Raw genomic sequence first — 27,591 nt, 5'->3', positions numbered from 1 at the left:
TCTCACCACATTACAGGAGGGAGGAAAACCCAGAAGGCCCTGGGAACAGGACACCTTGGCCCAGGAGCCCTGACTCCCTTGTGTACTGTCTTTCTGCCATGGATCATCTTCCCCTGGGGTAAACCAAGGGATTTAAAGCAATTCGCTGGGAGAGAAATCACTGCATAGAAAGCTGGGAATCTTCTGGCACATCCTTTATTCTTGTAAGGGTTTTGCAGTCCTGATGTCCCTGTGTTTGTTGTTGTGTTTTTTTTTTTAGTATGCTGTTGTTTAATATTTAAAAATAAAAAAACAGCAGAAATCCTGAATAACTTGTTTCCCTCTCCCTTTCTTGTTTTTTCACCCTGGAAAATGGTGGGGCTTATCTTAAAGGAGAGTTCTGTCTCCAGGCTGGCTGGGAGAGTGCAAGGAGGAAGGAAGAAGAAGAGGAAAGCTCAGAGGGTGGCAACCAGGAACTGACCCAGCACATAAAAACATCTTCAAAGCAAAGAGGTTGTTTTGCAAAAACACCAGGGTTTTGCTAGACACCACCCGAGCTGGAGCCGCAAAGCTGTGTCAGGAGCCGGGCCAGCACCGGGGAGGCTGCCAAGACTGAGCACTCTGGGGCCGGCAGTGTGCCCCAAGCATGCATGTAATCCAGCCTGCTCCCCAAAACCGTCCCTGTCCCCGATCACCATCTGTTTGGGGCAGCAGCGACCTTCCTTCTCTCACCCCCTACCCCAGAGAGGGCTGATCCAGGAAGGCTTTTATCCACTCTGGCTGTTTTTCACAGCGAAGCCTCAACCACCCTGAGAGCCCATTACAAAAAACAACCGAGCGGCTCATTTGGGTGGTTGAGAGGCTGCTGCAATCGATCCCAAACGCGATGACCTCTGGTATTTTTAACGGCTCCTTGGGCAGCTTATCATCTCTGTATATTTAGATACTGATGTCACGGCGGCACAGGTAAATACGCCCAGCATGTATTGCTGGGCACAGCTTGGATGAGCAAGCTGGCTCTTTTTTCTCCTCTCCACACAGTCTGCTCCTGCAAATTTTCATCCTGTCAGATCACACAGACCCCAGGACGGGGCCAGGGAAGCCGGGAGCCCCGTTGCACAGAATGCGTTGCCTCAGTTTCCCCTGCTTGATGTTTTTGTTGGCAGTGGATGCTCTGTCTGATGCTGTGAGCTGCACTGCACCGGCTGGCTTGATGCTTGATGTATGTGGGACACGTTGTCATCTTCTTGCGCAATTCTCAGTAAACTAAGGTTTTAATGTAGTCCCGGTCTTGCAACAACTGGAGTTTAACACCCCCATCCCCAAACTCTGTGCCTAAATTTCTTCCACCCCCACTGCGCCGTAGCAACTTGCCTGGCATAAGCCTGGGCATTACAGAAACTGAATTATGATAAAAAAATGGAGAAGCGGATGCAGGGAAACATCCTCTTTTTCTCCTGCCTAGGCAAGAGCGGCTGTGCCGGTGTGATGTCTCCAGGACAGGCAGCAGGGCAGTCAGCTGAAGGGCTCTGCCCAGCCGCCCTGCAGCAGCGTGTGTGCATTCCCTTGTCCCCAGGCAGCTCATGGAACGAGCAAAGTACATGGAGATAAAATATCTATTGCCCGCTGCATCCCCGAGGGGTGGTAGGGAACAGCAGGCAGAGGCTGGACACTTCAGCACAGCATTTCTCTGCCTGCATTTGATGCAGAGAAGTTGTGGGCAAGCAGGGAAATTCAGCAGGGCATATAATTAATGTAAAAATAGGTCAGATTGTCATTGTCCAGCTTGTATGCTCAGGTACCAGCCCCTTTTCCTGGCCCGGTTCCCCTCCAGGCTCTGGCCTGACTTTCATCCCCTCGCCCTTGCTCTGCAGGACGCAGTGGGGCTGAAGCCAAGAAGGGTCACGGGGAATCCTGGCACGGCCCCGCACCGAAAAAGCTCAGCCCAGCTGCCAGTGAGCAGGCTGCCGCCGCACAGAGCAAAGCAAGCTGGAGCTGCAGGGCCAAGGAGGCTGCCGGGCTGCGGACAGGAGGCGAGGAGCTACAACCGTTAGCAAGATTTAATTGGATCTTTTTCTGTTTATAACCCTCTGTTTCATGAACACACTGCAGGTGTAGGTGGCCAGGCTTTGGAAAAGAGACTGTGACCACCTTCATACAGCACTTTTGATTTTCTGTCCACCAGTTGGAGAAAAAAAAATCAGCAGCAAAGTTTCTAACCAAGCGTTGACGCTGCCAAGGAGTCATGGACAGTCTGATCACCCACCGTGCGGGGAAACATGAAAACGCTCAAAAGGGGGATACCAAAGAAGCAGGTTTGCCCGAGAACTTCACGCCGGTGAAGCAGAAGCCCTCCAAGGAGCTGAGGCCCATGCTGGGGGCTGTCTTGCTGGGTCTCACCCTGTTCATCGCCGCCGTGGTGGCCTGGTGCTACTACACCGTGTCCCTGCGGAAGGCGGAGTGGCTCAAGACGGAGCTGATGGACCTGCGGGCGGACGGCTTCGTCATCAGGAACCAGCACGGGGAGGTGGTCTTCCGGCTGGCCTTCCGCTCGGGCAGCCTTGACCTGGAGTCGTGCTCCAAGGAGGGCAAGATTTTGAGCTGCACGCGGTCGAGCGGGGGGCCGCTCAACTTCTTCATCCAGACGGTGAAGCCCAAGGACACGGTGATGTGCTACCGCGTGCGCTGGGAGGAGCTGGCGGCCGGCCCGGCGGTGGAGCACACCATGTTCTGGGAGGACGCCCACTGGTACGGGGGCTCGGAGATGAGCACCCAGCACTGGCCCATCCGCCTGGCCGGCTACCAGGAGCCTGTGCCCTATGTGACGAGCGACGTTTACTCCTTCCGCGACAGCTTCGGCGGCATCCTCGAGCGCTACTGGCTCTCCTCCAAGGCGGCGGCCATCAAGATCAACGACTCCGTGCCCTTCCACCTGGGCTTCAACGCCACCGAGCGCACCCTCTTCTTCCAGGCCCGCTACAAGGACTCGCCCTACAAGCCCCCGCCGGGGCAGCAGCCCTTCCCCGAGCTCAGCTACCGGGTCTGCGTGGGCTCCGACATCACCTCCATCCACAAGTACATGGTGCGCAGGTACTTCAACAAGCCCTCCAAGATCCCTGCCGAGAACGCCTTCCGATACCCCATCTGGTCCACCTGGGCCCTCTATAAAAAAGATATTAACCAGGATAGAGTTCTCCATTTCGCAAGAAACATTAAGAAGTATCATTTCAACTGCAGCCACATTGAAATTGATGACAAGTACACACAAGCCTATGGGGACTTTGACTTTGACCCTGTCAAGTTCCCCAATGTGACGGAGATGTTTGCAAAACTGAGGGAGGATGGGTTTAAGGTCACTTTGTGGATTCACCCTTTCATACATACAGATTCCTCCAATTTCAGGATGGGAACTGAGCGTCAGCTGTTCATCAAGGAGCCATCGGGGCGGCTGCCAGCCATGGTGGAGTGGTGGAACGGCATCGGGGCCATCCTGGACTTCACCAACCCAGCAGCTCGGGACTGGTTCCAGAGCCACCTGCGTCAGCTCCGACACAAGTACGGCATCTCGTCCTTCAAGTTCGACGCGGGCGAGACCAGCTACCTGCCCAAGCAGTTCAGCACCTTCCGCCCTCTCTCAGACCCCAGCATCTGGTCACAGCGATACACGGAGATGGCCATCCCCTTCTACGAGCTGGCCGAGGTGCGGGTCGGCTACCAGTCGCAGAACATCTCTTGCTTCTTCCGCATCATTGATCGTGACTCTGTCTGGGGCTATGAGCTCGGCCTCAAGTCCCTCATCCCCACGGTGCTCACCATCAGCATGCTGGGATACCCATTTGTACTGCCAGATATGATTGGAGGAAACTTCCTCCCCAACAAGACAGACGGGGCGGTGGAGATCCCTGACCGGGAGCTGTATGTGCGGTGGCTGGAGCTGTCGGCCTTCATGCCCTCCATGCAGTTCTCCATCCCGCCCTGGCTCTACGACAAGGAGGTCGTGGAGATCGCGCAGAAGTTCACGGAGCTTCATGAGTTGCTGGTGGCCCCGCTTCTGCTGGAGCTGGCTGGGGAGGTCACCGACACGGGCGACCCCATCATCCGTCCCATCTGGTGGATCTCGCCCCGTGATGAGGCCACTCACAGGATCGACTCCCAGTTCCTCATCGGTGACACCCTCATGGTGGCACCTGTCCTGGAGATGGGCAAGCAGGAGCGCGACGTCTACCTGCCGGCGGGCAAGTGGCGCAGCTACAAGGGGGAGCTGTTTGAGAAGACCCCGGTGCTGCTCACGGACTATCCCGTTGACCTGGACGAAGTCGCCTATTTCCTCTGGGTTTCCTAACAGGGTCCTCCATCAGCTATGTAATTGTCTCAGGGATTAATGAACCAATGACTTTAATGACCTGGGAATTTTAACAGCTTTTAAAGTAGAAATACTTCAGTATAAATTTCGAAGAAAACACTGTGACCTCTGTTTTGTGTGGCAAGTGCTGTAGAATAACTTGCTTATTAAAATATATTGGATGGCTGTCTTTGTTACTGCAGTATGACAAGTACAACGTATAGAAACTGTCTCTGCTCATAATCTTTCCCCAGCAAGAAATGCCATGCACGCTTCTGGTTTATAAAGGAAATTACATGGACTCCTTTGTTACCCAGCTTCACAGCTGATCCCTTGAGATAGTTATAATTCCATTTACTTAGTGAAGGAGGCAGTTGCAGTGGTGTATTTTTTTTACAAATAGCAGTCCGTGACTATACTGAAGGGGAAGGCACCCAATTTTCATCTTCCACTTCAGAGGGGTGCTGACGAAGGAGCAGGGGGAGTTTGCATTTCGCATTGCCTGAGCTATCTGTGCAACGAGAAACAAGCTATAGCACTTGCTAATACTGTGGCAACCATTTCCCCCCTTTTATTGGAAGAAATTATTGAGAACGATGTCTGTGTTGTGGGTTGAGCCAAGCCTGCAAGCATGTGGTGAAATCTCATGGCAGTCGAGATTAAAATCTAGCACCAAGTCATGCATGGGTTAGGACCTAATAAGATCCATCTGTGTTCTGGGACCACATTTAGAGCCAAAGGCTGCAATTCGTCAGGTCCCAGGAAAGCTCTCGGCCATCATCCTCCTGAGAAAACCCAGACAATTAACAAACCAGCCCAAGTGCCCTCCTGCCTCAGTTTCCCTGTGGAAAATGTTTTCCCATGCTCCCAACTGTGTTGATGGGGATCCCTGCCCATGAGCCAGCATCCTTCTGCCAATGGAAGTGACTTCTCCGGGGTGAAGACACCTCAGCAGCACTCGCACACTTGGGATAGGCAGGCTGGCTGTGAAATGCTCTCTGTTCTTGGTCCAATCTTCCCTGTTTTTAAGCGAAGAGAAGTTCAAAGGTGACATGACTGAGCAGTTTGGGAGAGTCTTGGCGTCTCTGGGCTGCAATGCCCCTTCCCAAAGTGAGAAACTGATTCCTTTGCTGGCCCCAGCATGCTGCTAGTAGGCACCTGGGAGGTAAAGCTGTGCGTGGACCCAAAGCAGGAGAAACCTCCTTTCTTTAGGGGTTTGCCCCAGAGCTGGCCCATATAAAAAGTAAGCAGGGGCTGGAGAACATCACACTCACTCCAAATCTGTGTTGGTGCTCAGGTGAAGCAGCCCCAAAACCAGCTCTGACCTCCATCACTCATCAGCGGGTCCGTTACACCACAAGGACCCTACATGGTCACAATGGCACAAGAGCAGTGCCAAGTGGGCTGAGTCAGAACATCTTCTAGATGCCCCTGAAAGCACCTTGAGCCGCAGTAATGCTATCGCTGGTGTGGTGATGGGGAGGGAAAAACCTCCCTTTAATCTAAGGGTGTGAAAGGGAAAGCAATGCCCAGTCTGGCATTGGTGTTCAGGGTTAACGGACCATCTCTGCATCCTTACCATGGGCTTTCTCCCGCTCCAGGATAGTGGTTTCCACTGATGTATCTCCCCCGAGGATGAAAAAGCATTTCTGAATGCTTTCACTCTCAGTGTGCTTTGAAGCCCCAAGGGGTCCCTGACAGATGGGCTTTGGCCAACCGGAGGGTCCCGGGGGGCCCAGCAAAATTCCTCAGGCTGCTGCTGCAGCAAGAAAAAAGCTTTCTGAGAAGCTGATGCCCACGGTGCTGGGGAGAGGTGGGAGAGCCAGGATCCATCCCCCTCATATCACACTTCAGCCCCTATGATCATTGTGCTCTGCATGCACAGACACGGCTCTGCCGCCCGCCTGCATCACAGGCCGGGGGGCTGTAAAAAAAAATCATCATGGAGATTTCCTGCAAACTCTAGGGATGATATGAGCTGCCTGGTCCCATGTGGCTGCAAAAATCTCTCCCTCAAACCCCCATCCCTTTCCAGTCTTTCCCCCTTTCTTTGCCTTTCCCTGCTGCCCAGCCAAGCCGCAGGGGATCCTTCCCAGGTGTGGGAAGGATGCTGCGAGCAGCTGGCACTGCAGCCGCCTCTCCGCACCCTCCTGCTGCGCCGGGGCTGCGTGCTGACACAGGGACAGCTTGTTTGCCTTGCTAAGTTTCAGTCGGGTTGGGTTTTTGCGCTCCCAGTGCCAAGCAAGAGCTGCTTGCTGCAGGAGCTGGTGACACGGGACTCTCCCCCAGCCCATCGCTCACCCCAGGCTGCCTGTTTTTGAAAGTGGGGGAGGCATTTATTGCCCTTAATATTTCATGATCACTGAGCTAAAAACCACCCAGACCCAGTGGCAAAAAATAGTAATAAGAAAATAAATAATAATCCCTGCTTTTCTCTACTTGGCCTCTGGGATTTTGCATTAGCTCAGACCATCTCTATGGCTGCCCTGGTGTGCTGGTCTCCTGCCCAGCTCCAGACCAGCAGTGACTGAGGAGTCTGCTTTTTTCCTGAGGCTCCCAGCCTGGCCACATGCCCAAAGGGACTCTGCTGCTGTCAGCTTGTCTTTCGTGACAGTCTTCCCCAAAACTTGTAGTTTTTTTCTTACTTTGAGTAACAGCTGTGATTTCGGGCAGGGGTGGACACACTCCCGGCCAGGACTGTGTGGGTCAGCAGCCCTGCTGCTGCGACCCATAGGCATCTCACTGGAAATTGCTTTGAAACAAACTGGGCTTTTGCCATAGCCCCTCTGGGGTTTGGATTTTGCCATTAACACTTCTCCCTGTGCCGTACACAGCCGTGGATGTGTTTTCAAGCACTGCCACTAAGCTGGAACTCAGTGCAGAGCAGACCCTGCTTGCTGTCCCTGCGTCCCCAGTGAGCCTCATGCACACTACCTGTGCACAGCACCAGCTTTTGGGAGGATGCAAAACAAAAACAGCCCCAAACCCCTGTGATTCTGGGGTGGACTGCTGCATAACTGTGGATTTGCTGCAAGACTGCATGTGCTGCAAGCTGCCAACCTGCTCTCAGGTCTCCAGCTGTCACCAGCTTCACCCCCCCCCAGGGCGAGCATCAGCTGGGTGTAGGGATGCCACTCGCACCCAAGGGAGAAGGCAAAGAAAAAGCCTTGGGAAAATGTCTTTTATTGCAAAAGGAGCAAATCAAAGGACATCTCATCCCCCAAGCGTAGCTGTGATGCCTGTGCTAGTGACACCTGGGTGGCACGAGGCGGGCTGCGGTTTGTAACAACGGAACGGGCAGGAAAACATTGTGTGTGTCAAAGGGGTTGGTGTGGGGCAAGGCAGGCTCTTCAGTGAGTTTCATGTGCTCCATATCTGGCACTCTTGTAGCTATAAACATCCACCCCGTCCCCCCTCTCAGCTGTCAGAGCCGATGGACAAGGGGGATCCTGGGGGCAATGGGGACAGCCAGGGCCCAGATGGACCTTCTGGGGTGCCCAGGGGAAGCCAAGAGCAGCCTCCTCTTCATCACCGCCTGCAAACAGTCCCAAAGCATGTGTCTTCTGAGACCCGTGTAGACCGGCAACCTCCCAGAGCTGGTGTCAATGGGCCCTTTTTGGGTGGATGTCAGCAGAAATATGGGTGTGACAGTCTGGTCCCCACCCCTGGGGGTGGATCCAGCATCGGCGTTTGCCTAGACAGGTCTCTTCCAGGCCAGCCCTAAGACATAGCGATTCCCTTTGCTGTTGGCAACCAAGCGAGGCCAATGTGTGACCCACACCACTGGGTCATGTCCATATCTCCATCTCCTGCCACCACCGTAAACAGAAGAGCACGGGGGCTGCCAGCTCCTCTCTTTAAAACACATCAAAGCTGCAGGTTGAAAGCTTTAAATAAACCAACAATCTCAACTCTGATTTTGGAGAAGTCTGGATGAAAAAAGCCCCAAATCTTCCTGAAGCACCAGCCCCAGGTAACATGGTACAGATAAACATAGTTAAACTTCCTTTTGTTTTCCAAAGTTTTATATCAATCAAGGCGATTCATGTTACAGTTCTGTTTTCATAACAATTAAGAGTTAGAAAAGTGGTTAAAAACAAACCCACCAGCATTACAGTCTGAAGTAGGAGGGCACCTGCAAACACAAGCATCCAGAAAACCCAGCACACGACAGTGCAAGCTTCAAAATTCAATCACAGGGACATCACGTTGACCTGCTGCTCAGCCACGATCCACCATGGGCTGGGGAGGAAAAGGCTGAACCCAACGCTGAAACTTCTTTTGGGGCTTTTCCTTGTCTGAGTCTAACTAAGCCCTGTTTTGGCCAGCGACCCATGATGTAAATCAGAGAAATCTCCCCAGCTAGTGGTTCCCAAGGTGCCTGTGCACACAGCACTGGTGGTTTCTGAGGTCCCAGAGGTCCTCGAGTCCTGCAGGGCTACAGCATAGTATTAGAAATAAATAGTGGTTTTGGTAAAAAGTTGGATGGAGAGGGCACCTAGAAGCCTTTGAGATAACTTGAGGCAGGACTGCTGAGCCTGTCCCCATCATGCAGAAAAAGGCCTGGTGCCAGGGACCCACAGAGAGCTACGCATATGGACCTGCTCATCAGCATCATCCCTTATGCCCTCCCAACAGCTTTACCTTTTTCCTAGCTGAAGCACTGAATAGCCACAGATATGCCCTAACTACAGCATTTATAAAAATAAGGGCACTCTATAATCTTATAGATTCATGTAGTTAAATAAAAAGTAATACTTTGATAATAAAAACCTTTCTTTTGAGGGGAGGGGAAGGAGGATGGTGTGTCTAACAGGGACTTCCCTCTGTGATCTTCCTCACAGTGCCTGAAACCACTGCAAAGGGATTGAAGGCACTCATCTGGCTGGTCCCACCATTTTCATAATAAAGGGGTACTAATGGGAATGCTGGCTTTCTCTTCTCGTAGCCTCACCCCTTACTAGTGAGGGATGTGCTGAGTGGCACAGCGGAGACAGCGAGAAGAAGACATGTAACATCCCCTGGTCGTGCTGCGATCCTTCCCACGAAGTCCTGTGCCCAAGACCCCACACCTTCACTGGCAGCTGAGCTGTACAGCAACGTCTCCTCCACCCAATGACTCCCATGCCAAGGGAGGACAAGTGTTTCACAAGCAAAGGCTGAAAGGGAAGAGCTGGAGCCCCTCAAAGCATGGCCTTTTTGCATTTCTGGAGCTGCAGAAGCACTCTCCACACCCTGTCCTCCTTGCAGGATGCGGTCAGACTCACATCCAGCAACTCCTCACCTTAACCTCCACCCTCTAGTCCAAGGGCCAAATCCTGCCCGTGCTCTGATGACTGACACCAGGGCTCCAGGATTAACTCCTTGCCAGAGGGTCTCTGTAACTTGTAACACAACTGCTGTGTGCGCTGATGGCAGGGAACAAACATGAGTCCTTTGTGTCTAAATGCCACAAGAAACAGGCTTTGGGACACGCTTGTTCTCCCATTGGGCAGGGACCTACAGGGCTCCCCTGCATCTCATTTTGAGGCTGAAACACCAGAGCATGCAGGACTGATTCAGACCACAAGGGATGCTCCAAAGAGTCCATCAAACTGGACTTCTCCCTTCTTAACTATAAAAGTACTTCTGATTTTGCCCCAGACACCTGAATTTCTACTCCTGGGCCCCGTCACAGCCCTCGGGCTTAGCGCATGTCCTTTTCTGCCTCCTGCAATACCCAGTTCAGAAGATGGGCTTTGAGAAAGACCCTCACTGATACCCAACCCTACCCAAAACACACCTCCATCTCCCCGGGTGACAGACTCGCAACAGACCCACGCTCAGCCTAGACACAATCTCATGAGAAACCCTGCAAATGCTGAGCTCTCCTTGGCTGGGCACAGCCTGGGCAGGGTGCCCCAAACCCTCCCAGCCAACACAGTTCAATTCTGCGGAGGCTCATTGCAAATTCAGGGGCTGAAATGTGCTCCCAACCAAGGAACAGCCAGGAATGTCCTACCCAGGTGAGGAAGGCTGCCAGACTTCAATCCTGTTTGCTCTGTCTTGGAGCGGAGATTGCCTACAGTTCTCTGTAAATGTATCTTCCCATACAAAACCAAGTGGGAAAGCCGGGAAAGAGGCATCTCTGCAGCTCCATCCTGGCTGCTGGGGACTTGGGGGGCAGGACCATGTCACCCCATGTCCCCTCAGAAGCCTCTGACAGCAACCCCACCTCCAGCACTGCAAACGCTGCCTGAGGAAGGCCCCGATTCTCCCAGGAAGAGTGGAGGGCTGCTTCAGAAAAACCCTCACCAAACCCATCACATCTGAGTGCGACCTGAGACAGAGATGGATATTAGCTTAATTTCATGGTAGATGAGAGCGTTTCCGCAGGTGCAGTGAGAACGCCTGCGGGCGCAGACCCATCAGTGCAAAAGCCGGTGTTTTCCACCCACCAGCAAGCCGGCTAGCAGCAAACGTCACCATCAGTCCAAGACAAGTGCCGCTTTGCGGGAACTGGCTGTTCCCAGGGAAGCGCCGCTCGTACTTGTCGAGAACGGCTTTGCTTCAGGCAGTCCTTCTGCCAGCAACAAACCTGAAAGCTCATCTGTCCTTAAAAAACCACAGGGATGACATCGGTAGGATGATCAGTGCGTGAAGCGCGACGATAAATGATTTAAAAAGACTAATGGGGCACGCTGGTGTGGACGGTGCTGCTCTAGGAAAGGCAATGTTGACACCCAAGGCAAAACACACAGGCAAGAGCCTTGCAGTGGGTGTTAAATGGGCGAGGAGGTGGGATGCAGCTGCCCCAGCCAGCGATACGCAGCCCATACAGTTAAAATACCTGGACGTCACTCAAGTAACGTGGCCCGCCTGGTACCCGGAAAAGCAGAGGCATGGGGCCACAGTGCCACGAGACTTAAGGGGGAAAAAAGCCTATGTGTACATATATGTATCTATAGTTTGGTTTCTGCTCTTAAAAAAAGTCCTTCTAAATACATTTGCCATATTATAAAACTAAGGCAGCCTGTGCTGATGCAACCCTCCCACGTCACACACCCCCATGCCCAGAGCCGGGTGCTCCCACGAGACCAGAAACACTCCCACTGTCACTAACCAACCTCCACCTCTTTAAATCCTTGGGAAGTGAAAAGGTATTGGGCTTAGCACATGTCTGCAGACAGACTGACAATGCCATCCTGACCTAAACAGAGAAAATTCTGCCTACCATAACCCAACCAGAGACTCCTACCGGCCCCAAATTAAAAAAAAATATCACCCCAGAGATAAATAGACAGTGAAGTCTATTTAATTCCCTTCCTCAAGCCCAGTCTCAAATGAAATGTGCAATTAGAATTATTATTTGTTACAAAGTCGTAGGTAAGGCATGGTTATCCCAAAGCTGATGGAGGACCCTGTTAGGAAACCCAGAGGAAATAGGCGACTTCGTCCAGGTCAACGGGATAGTCGGTGAGCAGCACTGGGGTCTTCTCAAACAGCTCCCCCTTGTAGCTGCGCCACTTGCCCGCCGGCAGGTAGACGTCGCGCTCCTGCTTGCCCATCTCCAGGACGGGTGCCACCATGAGGGTGTCACCGATGAGGAACTGGGAGTCGATCCTGTGAGTGGCCTCATCACGGGGCGAGATCCACCAGATGGGACGGATGATGGGGTCGCCCGTGTCGGTGACCTCCCCAGCCAGCTCCAGCAGAAGCGGGGCCACCAGCGACTCATGAAGCTCTGTGAACTTCTGCGCGATCTCCACGACCTCCTTGTCGTAGAGCCAGGGCGGGATGGAGAACTGCATGGAGGGCATGAAGGCCGACAGCTCCAGCCACCGCACATACAGCTCCCGGTCGGGGATCTCTACCGCCCCGTCTGTCTTGTTGGGGAAGAAATTGCCCCCTATCATGTCAGCAGATATGAAGGGGTACCCCAGCATGCTGATGGTGAGCACCGTGGGGATGAGGGACTTGAGGCCGAGCTCATAGCCCCAGACGGAGTCACGATCAATGATGCGGAAGAAGCAAGAGATGTTCTGCGACTGGTAGCCGACCCGCACCTCGGCCAGCTCGTAGAAGGGGATGGCCATCTCCGTGTATCGCCGTGACCAGATGCTGGGGTCTGAGAGAGGGCGGAAGGTGCTGAACTGCTTGGGCAGGTAGCTGGTCTCGCCCGCGTCGAACTTGAAGGACGAGATGCCGTACTTGTGTCGGAGCTGACGCAGGTGGCTCTGGAACCAGTCCCGGGCTGCTGGGTTGGTGAAGTCCAGGATGGCCCCGATGCCGTTCCACCACTCCACCATGGCTGGCAGCCGCCCCGATGGCTCCTTGATGAACAGCTGACGCTCAATTCCCACCCCGAAATTGGAGGAATTGTAGTTTATGAAAGGGTGAGTCCACAAGGTGACCTTAAACCCATCCTCCCTCAGTTTTGCAAACATCTCCGTCACATTGGGGAACTTGACAGGGTCAAAGTCAAAGTCCCCATAGGCTTGCGTGTACTTGTCATCAATTTCAATGTGGCTGCAGTTGAAACGGTACTTCTTGATCTTTTCGGCAAATCGCAAGAGTTTATCCTGGTCAATATTGTTCTTGTATAGGGCCCAGGTGGACCAGATGGGGTATCGGAAGGCGTTCTCAGCAGGGATCTTGGAGGGCTTGTTGAAGTACCTGCGCACCATGTACTTGTGGATGGAGGTGATGTCAGAGCCCACGCAGACCCGGTAGCTGAGCTCGGGGAAGGGCTGCTGCCCCGGCGGGGGCTTGTAGGGCGAGTCCTTGTAGCGGGCCTGGAAGAAGAGGGTGCGCTCGGTGGCGTTGAAGCCCAGGTGGAAGGGCACGGAGTCGTTGATCTTGATGGCCGCCGCCTTGGAGGAGAGCCAGTAGCGCTCGAGGATGCCGCCGAAGCTGTTGCGGAAGGAGGAGACGTCACTCGTCACGTAGGGCACGGGCTCCTGGTAGCCGGCCAGGCGGATGGGCCAGTGCTGGGTGCTCATCTCCGAGCCCCCGTACCATTGGGCGTCCTCCCAGAACATGGTGTGCTCCACCGCCGGGCCGGCCGCCAGCTCCTCCCAGCGCACGCGGTAGCACATCACCGTGTCCTTGGGCTTCACCGTCTGGATGAAGAAGTTGAGCGGCCCCCCGCTCGACCGCGTGCAGCTCAAAATCTCGCCCTCCTTGGAGCACGATTCCAGGTCAAGGCTGCCCGAACAGAAGGCCAGCCGGAAGACCACCTCCCCGTGCTGGTTCCTGATGACGAAGCCGTCTGCCCGCAGGTCCATCAGCTCCGTCTTGAGCCGCTCCGCCTTCCGCAGGGACACGGTGTAGTAGCACCAGGCCACCACGGCGGCAATGAACAGGGTGAAACCCAGCAAGACAGCCCCCAGCATAGGCCTCAGCTCCTTGGAGGGCTTCTGCTTCACCGGCATGAAGTTCTCAGGTAGGAAGGTGTACATGGTGCTCGTTTTTCTCTAGAGCTTTTTGCAGAGGAGTGGGAAGGAAGATCTCTTTGCCGCGAGCCTGGGGCTCTCGGGAGAAGAAAATGGACTGTTAGGAGAGTTCCCACTGCCACCGAGTCCCAGAGAACGTGTCTCTGAAAAAGAAGAGGATATAAATAGTCTCAGAAGAACCTCTGAATCAAGGGACAGCTTGTCATCCCTTTGCCGTCTCAATTTCAGCAGCCCCCCCGTCCCCCCGCTGCCAGGCGGCGACGTGCCAGGTGCTGCACGCCCAGTACCAGACACCATCTCCAGTTACCCGGGGCAGACAACACGTGTGGAGAACAGCCTGAGCCCCATGCAGGGAACAACCCTGGGCCAACAAGGACCAAATCATTGCCACCATTAATTTTTTTTTTTTGTGGGGAGGACTTTCGGAGAGGCAGGAGTAGAGACTGGGAGGGGGTAGGAGGAGGCTGAGCAGGAGCTAGATCAGCCCACTGACAATGTCTTCAAGGGACAGGGCTAACTAGGAGCCGTAAAGACACCATGTAGTGAACTCCAGGCAGACGCTCCTAGTTTTAATCAAACTGCCTCCCTGGCAGATTTAACTCAGCTCATCCGCGGCACCGTCCCCTCCCCGTCCCCGGCATGCCCCAGCCGGGCGATGCTTTGTAGCAAACCTGGGTAAATCCCTGCTTCTTCGCAGCCCCTGATGGGCCAAACGGGGCTGGGGTACTGGCGGCTCGTGGCTAGTTTTGGGGTGCACACGGGGTGTGCGTTGTGCAGCCCCGGGCGGGAGGAGAGCGGCATGCTCCTGCCATGCACGCAGACCCCTGCCACGGCTCCGGGTGGGAGAAAAGCTACCTTTGCCGGGAGCGAGTGGTGGGGCAGCTCCAAAGGGCTGTTCCTCCATCCGGCGCGGCTCCGGGCTGCATTTCGGCTGCAGATCGCTCCCCCCTGCGTGGCCCCGGGGACGCGGGCTATGCCAAGAGCCTAATGGATTTTCCTTGGCCACGGGCTGGCTGGGCTCGGCCAAGCACAGCACCGAGGATGCAGAGGGGAAAAGTAAAGTAAGGACACGGGAGAGAGAGAAACAAACCCGTCCGCAGGAGGAGCAGGGGAAGGAGAGGAGCTGCAGAGCCGCCGAGCAGCTGGCCGGTATCTGCCCGGCACCAGCTGGCTGCAGCGACTCCCTCTAAAGGGATTGGTTTCTTTCCTTAAAAAAAAGGAAGAAAGAGATCTAAAATGAAATCCTGAACCTTCTTCCTCCCACAGGCGTGGCACGCTGGAGCACATTTTCCTCTGCACCTCAGACAGATCTTTCTCCCCAGAAAAGGACCAGGAAAGCTGCAAGGGGTCCTGAGCATCACCTACACCCTGCTGCTTCCCTAGACGGATGCCCAGGTGTAAACCCAGAGCGGCATCTGTGCACAGGCCCAGCAAAACACACAGCATTTTATATCCACCTTGGAGCGTGTATTGGGCCAGACCTTGCAGCTGGGGGAACTTCTTCATTGCCGGTCGGGTCATTTTAACCTTCCCCTGGGAGCCAGCAACTTTCTAGGCTGCCAGTTGCTTTAAATGGGATTATGGCGGCATTAGGAAGCGATTAGCCTGAACGGGCGATAGGTTTAGCTAAACGACTTGTCCCGTGGCCAAGTCCCACGGAGGCCTCACTCGCCAGCTGGGGCTCCAGCACGGGACGGGGGCATCCCCAGCCACCCCAACCGTGACACCCAGGGCCCGATCCTGACCCCCAGGAGGAGAATGGGGCCCTCGCCCACCAGCACGCGTGACGTGAGGCCAGCTGAGCCCAGCAAAAACTGGGCAGGAAAGGCAGGGTGGGGATGGTGGTGGGAAGATGCTGCGTTTGGGATAAACCTCCATCCCCTCTACCAACCCCTCCTTGGCTTTAGGGTGAACCAGAAGCAGTGCAGGACTGCACCAGGATGGAGGGGAGGAAGGTCTGCAGAAGGGTCTCAGCCAAAACCAGCACAGCTGAGTGAAGCCACAAGTGGCAGGATGCTTCTGGAAATACAGACAGGGTATGGTGAGCCCAAACGAGCTCCCTGCCTCTCAGCACTGGGAATTTTTGGGATGCCAGCGAGGGAAATGCAAATGCCTGTCACTACCAGAGGCATGCCTGTGTCTCATGTGTGCCTTATCTGGGGACTGCAAAGCTCAAGGGGGGTGGGGGGGAATAAAATGCAGCCTCCAACGACCAGGACTTGCAAATTATTTGGGAAAATAATTTTTTTAAGTTTTCATGTTCTCTGAAAAAAGAGAGGAAATACACAATGTTTTCCTTCCCAGCTCTCATTTAGGGTTTTAAGGTGAAGAAATGGCCGATACTGCTGCTGCGGGGACAGCCACCTCCTCACTCCATGTAAAACTGACAGCAGCTCCCAGGGCTTTAGGGAGTTTGTGGATTTTCATCTCCCTTTCAGGAGCCCGGTTTATTATTTATGAACTACTTCGAAGCTGCTCTATTTTTAGTCTGTTTCCTTCTTTTCCCCTCATGGGCTGGAGCTCATGACAAGGAGCTGTCACTGCTGCTGCCAGTAGAGAAATAATCTGGTTTTTAAGAAAGGTTTTGCAGCCTTTTGTGGCTGTTGGACACCCATCTGCCTCGGAGGGATGTGCAAGCTGTGTGTCCGAGCCGGTGGATTCAGTCCTGCTCTGGTCGCTCCGGCTGGTCGAGGATCAAACCCCTGTGATGCCCTGGGCTGACGGACATCACCTGCTCTGGTACCACTCCAACGAAGACGATGAGAGGGGTGTTTGCAGGCACTGCCCAGCAGACCCGTGGGCCAGGGTGGGCTCTGGAAACAGGATCTCGCTCTGTGCCCGTCTGGCCGCTCTGTTTTCTTGCCTTGTTAACAAAATGCACGTTCCCTGGTCGGTGGTTTGGCTCCGTCTCCCAAGCCCCCCGCAGACGCCTGCTGCCTCGCGCTCGCAAGCTGCAGCCCGCAGAGGTGCCTGCTCATGCAAAGCCTGTTTCAACATCTTTTTTGGAATGCAACCTTGTTATTTTGCTCCAGGATGACATTGTGGTGACCTTTAACTCCTCAAAAAAAAAACAAACCCAAAAAACAAAAAACAAATGGGAAGGGAGGGTGTCAAAGCCAAACAGTGTGTTTGCAGCTTGCTGCGCTGGAGCTTCCCAGCTGACCCACAACAAAGCTTTTCTTCCTGTTCTGTGGAAGCAGTGAGTTGCCTTGCCTCAACTCAAGATGAAAGCAAAACATCTGAGCAGGACACACTTTACAGAGTAAAAATAAAAATCCATTTTTTGACCGCTTCTATTTTTACCAATGCTGCCGCTAACCACGGGCTGCGAGACCCACAGCACCACTAACCCCAGCAACTTTGCAATTAGGACATTCGTTTAAAGAGGGTCAGTAACGTTTAACTGGTCCCTGTCGCCCTGGTGGGGTCAGGTCTGAACCGCGCCGGGGGGACACACACCCACCTCCCACGCCGGGGTGCCGGGAAACCCTCCCCTGTGGCACAAGGTGCTGCCGCCTCCTCCCCAAACCTCTTGGCAGGAGCCGAGCTAAGGAAACACCGCAGGTTTCACCGAGAGCCATTTCCAACCCCATAAAACAGCAGGGAATTAGGATGTCAAATTAAGGGGGAAATTACTTCTACGCAAAACAGCCGCAGGGTCAAAAACAGCCTTCACGTGCCCACTCTGCAATCCCCTGTGGGGGACCAGCCCTGCCAAAGGGACTTTGCAAACCTGAGACGGGGGACGAGCAAACCCTTCCCGGCGGTTTAATTTCCTGTGGAGGGGTCTGCAGCAGCACTGGAGATCTCTGGAGGGCTTTTTGGAGTCACAAAGGGTGAAATCATCATTCCAGCTGCCTGGCGCTGATGACACCAGCGGGTGGGACAGGCGGGGCACCTGGCAGCACCGCTGGTGTGGGGCGCAGGGCTGCTCCCCGCACACCCTGGACCCCCCATGGGTCAGAGGCACCGATAGCCCCCCCAGAGCCACCTGCATGATTCCCCCTGGATACCGCACCGGACCACCCCGGGGCCCTGGATTTATCCCCGTGGCGCACAACCCACCCCTGGGGTGAACGTGGGTGGCACAGACCCCCGTCCCTGAGCCGGGGCAGGGGCTCTGTGTCAGCGGTATGGGGGACAGCTCAGGGGGACAATGGCAGCAGCCCCAACAGCAAGTGGCTGTCCCTTTGCAGGACGCACAGGGGACCCCCCCCCACCCTGACCACAGCCTGTCCCCGAGTCCCTCGGGGAAGGAGGGCAGCTCATCCCGCCGGAGCACGGTGCCAGCACTCACCCGTCCATCGCCTCCCGGGGATCCCTGCCTGCCACTTGGCTCCACCGCAGACGGCTTTTTAATCCCATAAAAAACAAGCGCTGCTACGTCTCCGCGTCCCCGTCAGCTTCGTCCTCTCCATCGCGCGGGGGTGTGTTGGGGCTACGGGCCGGCTGCGTCCCGAGCAGCGTGTGTCCGCGGGCAGGAGCAGGGAGCCCAGCGCGTCACCGGCGTCTTCCTCAGGCACCGTGACGGGTGCGTGGGCAGCCAGCCCTCTGGACAGTGTGTGCCCGCCGAGCCCCAGCTCCCGGAGTCGCGGGATTCGGGCCGGCATCTCGCCTCCTTGCCGGGGGGGCAGGAAGGGCTAGTGAAGGCTCACCCCCTCCCTGTACTCAGAGGCTCTCCAGAATCACCAAAAACCAACCCAGAGTTCTTTTTTTTTCTCCCCTAAGCCCTGGGATTTTAAGCGGAGCCATGATTCAGCAGAGTAAGGAGGCTGCCGTGAGCGAAAAGGAACAAGCAGCCCCGCTGCTGCTGGCTGGTTCGTAAGCCAGGATTAAACAGCACCGGGCACCCAGAGGATAAACCCCGAATCCAGGGGGGGCCACGTGAATGCAGAGCTCATCTGCAAAGTGCACACAGGCTGCCAGCACCTCGCTCCGGTCGCAGGAGCAGACAGGAGATTTGAAGCTGCGGCATCGGCTCTGCCTAGCCCTAAACATTGTTCACCTCTGTTGTAGGGACATCACACAGCCCAGTTATGTCCCCTAAACCTGCCAGTGTCGAGTGACGCTCCAAACCCATTCAGACACCTCATCCAGTATCTGACCATGAATACCAAAAAGCCGCTGGAAGCCAATCCTGGCAGCAGACGACTTCACTCCCCTGACAATTCCCCCTATACAACACTGTCTGTCTTTGTTCTTCACCCTGTGCTAATTAGCGAGATCAAGTTTTAATCAGCTGGGTTTTCACTTTAACCCCACACACCACTTGCGGTGCTGCCGGCTCATGACTAAACCATGACGGAAGGGTCTCGCCTTCCCCTGCCCGGAGGCACATGGCAGCATCTGAATTTGCCAGAGTCCCAGTGTCTTGTGCAGACTTTAAAACACAGTGAGCTCTCCTGGTCCCCTCGTATCAAAGAAGTCCATTGTACATGCGGGAGAGAAAGCTCCACTACTCTCCCTTCAAGGACATCTCTGTCTCCACCTTGGAGATGTCCTACAGCGCCTGAGGCTGCCCAGAGGCAGCCTGGCCCGAAGCCATGGTCCACGGGGTAACCCCAGCCCAGCAGCAGCTCCTTGGCACCCGCGGGCCAGCAGCTCTTGGAGAGGCATCCGCTAAAACGAACCCAGCTCGTGCCCGACGGCGGCGAAAGCAAAGCACAAGGAGTTCCACGCACCAGCACGCTGCTATGATGTAAATCTCTGCCCAACAGAGAAACGAGAGCGATAATTGCAATAATGCCACCACTCCCACCAAACGGGCCAGCACCAGGCAGGGACGTGGCCCAGTGGGGCTGGCCCAGCAGGCAGGCGGATGAAACCCTGGCACAAGGCATCTGTCCACTCTTCGCTGATTTAATTTGCCATATGAGACACATAGCCACAAAGATTTCGATGTCTTTGCTGCTGTCTTTTGTTCCCCCAGCCCAGTTCCCACTGGTACAAGATCCAGACTCTTTTCAGTGGTGCCCAGCGACAGGACAAGGGGCAACGGGCACAAACTGAAGCCTGGGAAGTTCCGTCTGAACATGAGGAAGAACTTCTTCCCTCTGAGGGTGACGGAGCCCTGGCACAGGCTGCCCAGGGAGGCTGTGGAGTCTCCTTCTCTGGAGATATTCAAGACCCCCCTGGACAAGGTCCTGTGCGGGCTGCTCTGGGTGACCCTGCTTCGGCAGGGGGGTTGGACTGGATGACCCACAGAGGTCCCTTCCAACCCCGAACATGCTGTGAAGATGTGCTTCATCAACCACCCTGTTGCTCCAACAGCCTCTCTCCCCAGACGTTCGTCCGGCTCATCCCCACTCTCCAGGACCAGCCTCGCCACAGCGGGACCCGGTGCCCCGTTTTGCCCCCCCTCCCCCCAGATCCTTCCTTAAAAGAGCCGATCCAGCGCTTCGGGAGCGCTCTGCGATTTGGACGCTGAGGCAGGCTGAAATCTGAGCCCGTCCCAACGCCCAAGCGCGACAATGCGATACGGGGAAGAAATGGAAACCCAAGCACATCCCTCCCGGCACGGCCCCTGCGATTTTCCAGCCGTGGAGCCACCACGAAACTGCTCCGGAGAGCGGTGGATGGCTCACGGAGCTGGGCTGGCGACGCCGGAGCCCGAATTCCCACCTGTATCCAACAGGTGACGATGCTGGAGAACCTCGGGCCAAACGCGACCATCGATGGCACCGGGCGCTCGCCGGCAGCTCCTCCCCGCGCAGATGCAGCCACGCGGGCGCGACCCCCCGGCTCCCACCCCGCCTGCGCGGGGCTGCGGGCGTCCGCTGCGCCCCGCACTTGTCCTTCGGGCATCCCGAGGGGGAGAGGGAAAAGAGAAAGAAGGATCTGGGCTTTCTGAAACAGCTTTGGCCGCCCGGCGCTTGCTGCCGGAGGGGCTGCCGCGACACCCAACCCCGGCCCGGTGCATCCCACGGCGTAAACCCATCGCCGGGAGTCTCCACTGGAGAACATCTGCCCGGCGCCGAAAGTCGACCCCGCACCTTGCGAGGGGGGCCAGCCCCGCGTCTCCGGGCCCCGCTAACCCCCTCCGGGCGGCAGGACCCCCGACCCGTCGCCAGCACAACCCGCGCGGCCCCCGCGCCCCTCGGGGTCCGGGCGCAGGGGATGGGGGGACCCCCTTCCCCGCGTCCAGCCCCGCCACCCAACCCCCCCCGGTGGGGATGCACTCCCCGAGCCCGCTGCCCCCTTCCCCGGGACCCGCGGAACTCACCGGCGGCTGCGGGGGGCGGCGGGGCCGGGGCGCGGAGGGGGCGGGGGGGGGGCGGTCTGGGCGCGGCCCCGCGGTGGTTCCGGGGTTGGGCGCTCCCCGCCGCCCCGCCCCGGCTCCCGGCTCCCGGCCCTCGGCCCCCGGATCCCGGCCCCCGGCTCCCGGGGTCGCGGGGGGTGACTGCGGGCGGTGGGGTCTGGCACCGGCGGGGGCTGGGCCCGGGTGGTTTTTGGGCCGGGGTCGGTGCGGGCACGGAGCGGGGGGGATCCGGAGGGCTCCGTGCTGGAGCGTCCTCCCCGTGGGGACCGCGGCCCCGTGGGTTCATGGCCTGGCTCGGTAACGGCTCGGTGTCCACATGGACGCCGGTTACAAGTGGTGTCCCTCAGGGGTCCGTACTGGGACCCGTGCTGTTTGACAATCTCATCAATGACATGGACAGTGGGATCGAGCTTCTCCTCCTCCTCTGCTCTGCCCTGGTGAGGCCCCATCTGGAGTACTGTGTCCAGTTCTGGGCTCCCCAGTTCAAGAAAGATGAGGAGCTACTGGACAGAGTCCAGCGGAGGGCTACGAGGATGATGAGGGGACTGGAGCATCTCTGCTATGAGGAGAGGCTGAGGGAGCTGGGCTTGTTCAGCCTGAAGAAGAGAAGGCTGAGAGGGGACCTTATAAATGCTTATAAATATCTGAAGGGTGGGTGTCAGGAGGATGGGGCAGGCTCCTTTCAGTGGTGCCCAGTGACAGGACAAGGGGCAAGGAGCACAAACTGAAGCAGAGGAAGTTCCGTCTGAACACGAGGAAGAACTTCTTCCCTCTGAGGGTGACGGAGCACTGGCACAGGCTGCCCAGGGAGGTTGTGGAGTCTCCTTCTCTGGAGATACTCAAGACCCGCCTGGGCAAGGTCCTGTGCAGCCTGCTGTAGGTGACCCCGCTTCGGCAGGGGTGTTGGACTACATGACCCACAGAGGTCCCTTCCAACCCCGAACATTCTGTGACTCTGCAACACCAAGCTGAGCAGTGCGGTTGACACACCAGAAGGAAGGGATGCCATCCAGAGGCACCTGGGCAGGCTCGAGAACCTCATGAGGTTCAACAAGGGCAAGAGCAGGGTCCTGCATCTGGGTCAGGGCACCCCCTGGGATCAGTACAGGCTGGGGGATGAAGGGATTGAGAGCAGTCCTGCCAAGAAGGACTTGGGGTACTGGTGGGTGAAAAGCTGGAAATGAGCCACCAATGTGCGCTTGCAGCCCCGAAGGCCAACAGTACCCTGTGCTGCATCAAAAGCAGCGCGGGCAGCAGGTCGAGGGAGGGGATTCTGCCCCTCTGCTCCGCTCTGGTGAGAGCCCACCTGGAGTCCTGTGTCCAGCCCTGGAACCCTCAGCACAGGACAGACATGGACCTGCTGGAGCGGGGCCAGAGGAGGCCACAAAAATGATCCGAGGGCTGGAACACCTCTCCTGTGCAGAAAGGCTGAGTCAGGGCTGTTCAGCCGGGAGAAGAGAAGGCTCTGGGGAGCCTTATTGTGGCCTTTCAGTACCTGAAGGGGCTTATAGGAAAGATGGGCAAAATATTTTCAGCAGGGCTTGTTGCAACAGGACAAGGAGTAATGGCTTTAAACTAAGGGAGGGTAGATTTAGACTGGATATAAGGAAGAAATTGTTTACAATGAGGTGCTGAAACACTGGCACAGGTTGCCCAGAAGACGTGGTCGATGCCCCATCCCTGGAGACATTCAAGGCCAGGTTTGACGGGGCTCTGAGCAACCTGGTCTAGCTGAAGACGGCCCTGCTTATTGCTGGGGGGGTTGGGCTAGATGACCTCTAACAGTCCCTTCGAACCCAAAGCATTCTGTGATTCTGTGGTCTGCAGCACTTGTGGAAGGCCCTGGGTGGTGTTCCCCACTGACACTGGGCTCTCAGATCAGAATCAGAGAAGGGCATTTCATGCCTTCATTAATTACGTGCTGCATTCAAATCCCCCTCCTTATTTAGCCCGTGCCCGTGCTCAGTATCCCAGATGGATGGCAGCTCTTCCCGAATAACTTGGCAAAAGCAAGCACGTCCTAAGCAGCCCAGCATGAGGCCGAAAAACACGGGTATCAACGACTGCTGCTATTTCTGGCTGTGTTGCTGTGCTCTGAGAGCTTTTCCTCGCGTGCTCTCTTGGTCTCCAGCTAGCGGGTGGTGGTGGGGCACTGACCCACTGAGGGCTGTCAAAGTTCCCACAAAGCCAGCAATCCGCACACTCTCTCCCCCCTCCCTGGGAACTTCCCCAGCCGGTAGCAACGGGTCTGAGGGGGTTGGTTGCCCACGCTAGTTTTAGTGAAAGCCCATCGTTGTTCTTCACTGGTGTCACAGGGCAGAGTAAGCCTCTGAGGCGAAGTCGGGGTGGATGATGTAGCTGCCTCTCTGGACTCCTCCTATGCTCTGGAAGAGGCTTATGTCCCACCTAGGAGAGCAGATAAAATTACCAGCTGTGGGAGGATGAAACTCCGGTGAGGAAGAAGAGCAGGAAACCTGCTTCTGGCTGCAGGCATCACTTAGGGGTGAGCAGGAGGCACGCAGCCACCCCCACCCACTTTGGTCTGTGTCTTTGGGCGCTGAGGCCAAAGCAAAGCCTGGGTAGAAGAGCTGAAGCTCCCTGGCATTGCCATCTCAGCAAGTGGCTTCCAGTGGGTCTCCCAGCCTGCAAACACCCACTCTCCCTTGCACTGTCGTTTTCCTAAAACCTGCATTCCTAGAGCCGTGCCAGTCCAGGAAAATCTGCCTGTTTCTCAGTGGAGGAGACTTTGAGAAACATCTTGCCAAGGCTTGGGCGTAGGAACATCTATGGGGAACCCAGCACTCCGTGTCTGTTCTTGTTGTTGTTTGGTTTTAGTTTCTGGGCTCAGGAATTTGAAGCCAGTCACACGTTTTCTGCAAAGCCTGACGCCTGATTTTGGCCTGCGAGGTGTTGATGCGGCAGCAGAGGTTGAACAGCCTCCCCTCTCCCCTCGCTGCTTCCCCAGCGCTGAAAAAAAGCTGCCTCGGCGTTGGAGACATCCTGAAGGTAAACATGTGAGGATTAAAAGGTGCTGCTGGACCTGCAGCGGGTGAAGGACAAGACTGATTGCCGCATAACAAACAGTGTGACCACGGAGCAGGTTCTTGCATAAGAAGAGCAAACAACGACAACAGAAAACACAAGAGCAGCACAAGAAACGGTGACGTGGCCGCAAAATCTGGGGGAGGCTGAGCTACGTGCAGCCAGGCTCAGGGGTGCCAGCAAGATTTCAGGTGCCGTACAGTCCCAAGGATGAGACCAAGCATAGAAACACCCGTCCTTTGGAGTAAATCTGGCAGCAGCCTCTCCACGGGTAGCAACAACACGCTCCACAGCCCAGCACCCCAACGGCGTCCTGCCCTCCCTAGTCACGTCTGCTTAACCTGCGAGATGGAGGTGCAGCGGCTGCATCGCTGCCTGCACGGGCACCGTGAGGGGACCCGTTACCCCTCGGGGTCTGCAGTCTGCACTGTTGTCCCCAGAATAAACCTCTGAGCAATTTTGTGTGGAACTGTAATGAAAAGAGAGCTAGTGGCTGGCCGGCGTTCGGAAAAAATAATAGGCTTTTCCCCCAGGGCAACCGACTTGGAGCGCTCCCGCGTCTGCACCTGTCTGTACCTAGGGCTCCTGTACATGGAGGATGGCTTGGGGCGATGTGTAGGCGCACAGAACACTGCTCCGGGGTTGTAACTGCAGCACGGGGTACGCCTGCAAGAGACAGAGGAGGGAGGGTGAGCAGTGGTCTGAGGACAAGAGAGGTTACGTCCACCCCAGCCCAAGGAAACCCATTTCCGACCCAAACCATTCCCATCCCATCCCATCCCAGCCTTACAGCCCTCTCTCCTGGTGGGTGGAGATGTCTCCTGATGGCAGAGGTCCCATCAACGTATTAGTCCATCCCTTGCAGGCAGTAGTGGCACCCGGAGCAGGGGCTGTAGTAGCCCTGGAAGGGTCCCCTCCCCGCCACGGTGTAGAGGGGCCGCAGGGCTGGCGGGGAGTGCCGTGACAGCCTGCGCAGCTTGTCGACGACCATGTCTGTCCCTGCAAGCGGAGGGATGGTGAGGGTAAGGGCGAGGAGGAGCAGCCAGCCTGTCACCTGGCTGAACGCCCACATGGCACAGGCACGGCTACAGCCAGAGCACAGGGACGGGGCAGGGGTAGTTACGGGGCTGGCTGAGGCAGGTGGGTTTCAGGGGGTATGGATTGGGTGTGCTGTGCAGGAAGGTCTCCATCCTTGTCTCCTGCAAGGAGCGATGACAGCCCTTGTGGGATTGCCACCCTTTTGCCGCACAGCCCGAGGCGCTGGCAGCATTTCAGGCGGCTCCAGTTTGGGGGGGCCGGGGGGCTGGACCCTACCTTGGGTGGGAGGGGGAGGTAAGAGGCGTGCTTATGCCAGGCAGCGCTGTTGTAGGGACCTGTTCTCCAGGTGACGTGTTTGTCCTCGTTGACAAAAATTGGGTTGTACTTCTCTGCAACGCAGAACGGACAAGCAGAGGTGTCCCACGGTGCCATGGATGCAGGGGGACGGCCGAGGAGTCCCGACTGTTCCCCCTCTCCCCGAAACGCAATGCCACAGGGCCAGGAGGCACATCAGAGGTGCTGCTCTTGGGGTCCTTTTGAAGGATCTGTGGTGGAGGTGACACCCACCACTTCCAGCCCGTTGGCCCTTCATCCCTGCAGTCTTGGTCCCTGTGGGCTATGGGGTGCCAGAAGGGTGTCCCCCAGGCAGCACCTACCACTGGAGGGGAGTTAGGCGGGAGAGAACCCTGGGGACCTGTGGGCAGCCCTGGGACAGGGACAGTCTCAGTGCAAGGATGGGGACAGGCAGCTGCAGCAAAGCCACAAGTGCAGGTGCCAAGAAGGGTCCCTTCGCTACTGTGTGGGGGACGCAGGATGCCAAAGGGGGGATGAACAGAGCCGCCGCTTGCACCCCAGCCCCCTGATGCTGCGGGCAATGTGCCCCGTGTGACACAGGGGGACAGCTGGGACCTCAGCAGTACCTTCGGACCTGGCCAGCCAGCACTTCTCGGGCCAGCAGGCAGTGGGCTCGATGGTGTTCCTGAAGTACTCCTGTAGTTGTCCTGCATCTCCGCCTTAACCAGGTGCTTGGGCTGACCTTGGCTCGATGGATTTTGCACCACGGGCACCCGTAATCCCTACAGACAGCAGGGAAGAGTCAGCCAGGCCAGGCGGCAGCATCTGCCTTCGCACCGTCAGGGCACACGGTGAAGCTGATTACCGGGCAGCGTCTAACGCCGGAGACGCAGCTGGAGATCCGAGCACCAAGGCTCCCTTTGCAGTGGGTGGGCGTGGGGGTCGTAGCAGTGCTGTGATCCCCTCCCTCCCCAGGCTTCCTGCTCACCCAAAAAGGGGCAGTGGGGGACGGCTGGGCATCACTGTCCCCTCTCCGCCTGCACCCAGGGTGTCCATAGGCATCCAGGCACTTTGTGGAGTGGGAGATGGGGTGGGTGCACTGGGACTGCCAGGTACGGGGCCAGCAGGGTTTGGGAAGGGAGTTACAGGACCAAACCAACGTCCTCCAGCTGGCAAAGCCCAGAGGGCTGCGGTCTTGCAGGGCAGACAGGTGCCCTGGCTTCACGAGCCACTTCTGTCCCTGCACAGTGGTGACATCCCTCTCCATGCCCTCTGCTGGCTCCTTCATTATCATGCACACACTAATGAGGCTGAAACAGATGAACCAGTTTGCAGCGTGCTTTGCATCGGAGCCTGCACACTTGTCAGCCCGTGTGGGGAAAGCTGCCTGTCCCACAGACACCCTCGCAGTGAGGCGATGGCTCAGCGATCGCTCCTCCTCCAGGACAGGGGCTAGGAGGGGGTTTTGGGTGCTCAGATCTCCCCCTGACCCTTTGTGTGGTCCCTCCAGCATGCAAGGCCCTGCAGACAGAACTGAGCTGAGCCTGGGGGCTGCGTGTTGGCGCAGCGCTCAGAGCCACCCAGTCTGCCCCATCATCGCCACCGTGCCACGCAGAAACCCTGGGCTGAGCCCTGCCACTGCCTCAGTGTCCCCTTCCTCAGCAGATCTTGCCCCCTGTGCACTCTGAAACCTACTGATGGACAGGGCTGATGTGTGACAGCTTGTGCTGGTGACCGCCAGCCACTGCAGGGTGCAGCTCCAGGTGACAAGAACGCAGCAAGCACAGGCCATTAGGGTGGCAAAATGATTTCCTAAGCAGGGAGCACAACCCCCCCCCCCCCCCCATAGCACACACGCAGCGAGGCACGCCGGGAGTCCCTGTGCCACCCCCTGCCTGGCACCGAGCACCCGCAGCTGGGCAACGCTAGAAACCCTGAGGTTTCCCCCTTCCGCGGCATTTACCTGCGTCACAAACTTGTTTTCATTCCAGAGCTGCCGTTGTGGAGCCTGCTTGTAGAAGGACTTTTTGACAGAGGACGGTGGGCGGTAGGAGTTGGTGTAAGTGCTGACGGGGGTCTTGTGTTTTCTGGAGAAGGGGAACATGGTGCAGCAGACCGCCGGGACGGGACCGCTTGGAGTCCCAGAGGGTCCCGGTGATGCCCCACTGGACGAGCAGCACTGGCGTGGGGCTGGGGCCTTGCAG

The 27,591-nt window shown here is 56.7% G+C and overlaps 3 protein-coding genes across 6 annotated transcripts; 1 reads left to right on the top strand and 2 right to left on the bottom strand.

Annotated features, from left to right (window-relative positions):
• Positions 1 to 1,967: 1,967 nt before the first annotated feature.
• Positions 1,968 to 4,533, top strand: MYORG (myogenesis regulating glycosidase (putative)). The gene has a single exon (XM_009943947.2). It carries the CDS (start codon positions 2,225 to 2,227, stop codon positions 4,319 to 4,321), a length of 2,097 nt encoding a protein of 698 aa, XP_009942249.2. The 5' UTR covers positions 1,968 to 2,224; the 3' UTR covers positions 4,322 to 4,533.
• A 3,795-nt stretch (positions 4,534 to 8,328) lies between these two features.
• LOC104337956 (myogenesis-regulating glycosidase) lies at positions 8,329 to 21,006 on the bottom strand. Of its 4 annotated transcripts, none has more exons than XM_075410729.1 (2): positions 20,978 to 21,006; positions 8,329 to 13,898 (listed from the first exon to the last, which is right to left on the bottom strand). In XM_075410729.1, the coding sequence occupies exon 2, from the start codon at positions 13,759 to 13,761 to the stop codon at positions 11,725 to 11,727; it is 2,037 nt and encodes a 678-aa protein (XP_075266844.1). In that variant the 5' UTR covers positions 13,762 to 13,898; positions 20,978 to 21,006; the 3' UTR covers positions 8,329 to 11,724. The 4 variants fall into 4 exon arrangements, with proteins under 4 accessions (XP_075266844.1, XP_075266845.1, XP_075266843.1 ...); XM_075410730.1 differs by lacking the exon at positions 20,978 to 21,006 and adding an exon at positions 20,377 to 20,428; XM_075410728.1 differs by lacking the exon at positions 20,978 to 21,006 and adding an exon at positions 18,053 to 18,567.
• Positions 21,007 to 23,322: 2,316 nt separating this feature from the next.
• On the bottom strand, positions 23,323 to 27,491 carry SPMIP6 (sperm microtubule inner protein 6). The gene is given in 8 exon segments (XM_075410564.1): positions 23,323 to 23,419; positions 24,632 to 24,721; positions 24,841 to 25,054; positions 25,179 to 25,254; positions 25,370 to 25,482; positions 26,014 to 26,083; positions 26,086 to 26,169; positions 27,351 to 27,491. Coding segments are annotated over 8 exon segments (885 nt in total).
• Between the last annotated feature and the right edge of the window lie 100 nt (positions 27,492 to 27,591).

The sequence above is a fragment of the Opisthocomus hoazin genome, chromosome Z (assembly GCF_030867145.1).
Source record: "Opisthocomus hoazin isolate bOpiHoa1 chromosome Z, bOpiHoa1.hap1, whole genome shotgun sequence".
NCBI lineage: Eukaryota > Metazoa > Chordata > Aves > Opisthocomiformes > Opisthocomidae > Opisthocomus > Opisthocomus hoazin.
This window is presented reverse-complemented; position numbering and strand designations above follow the sequence as displayed.

What these genes read in the sequence shown, in the direction of transcription:
- LOC104337956 (XM_075410729.1), bottom strand. Translation starts at nt 13,761, where the DNA reads ATGTACACCTTCCTACCTGAGAACTTCATGCCGGTGAAGCAGAAGCCC.
- MYORG (XM_009943947.2), top strand. Translation starts at nt 2,225, where the DNA reads ATGGACAGTCTGATCACCCACCGTGCGGGGAAACATGAAAACGCTCAA.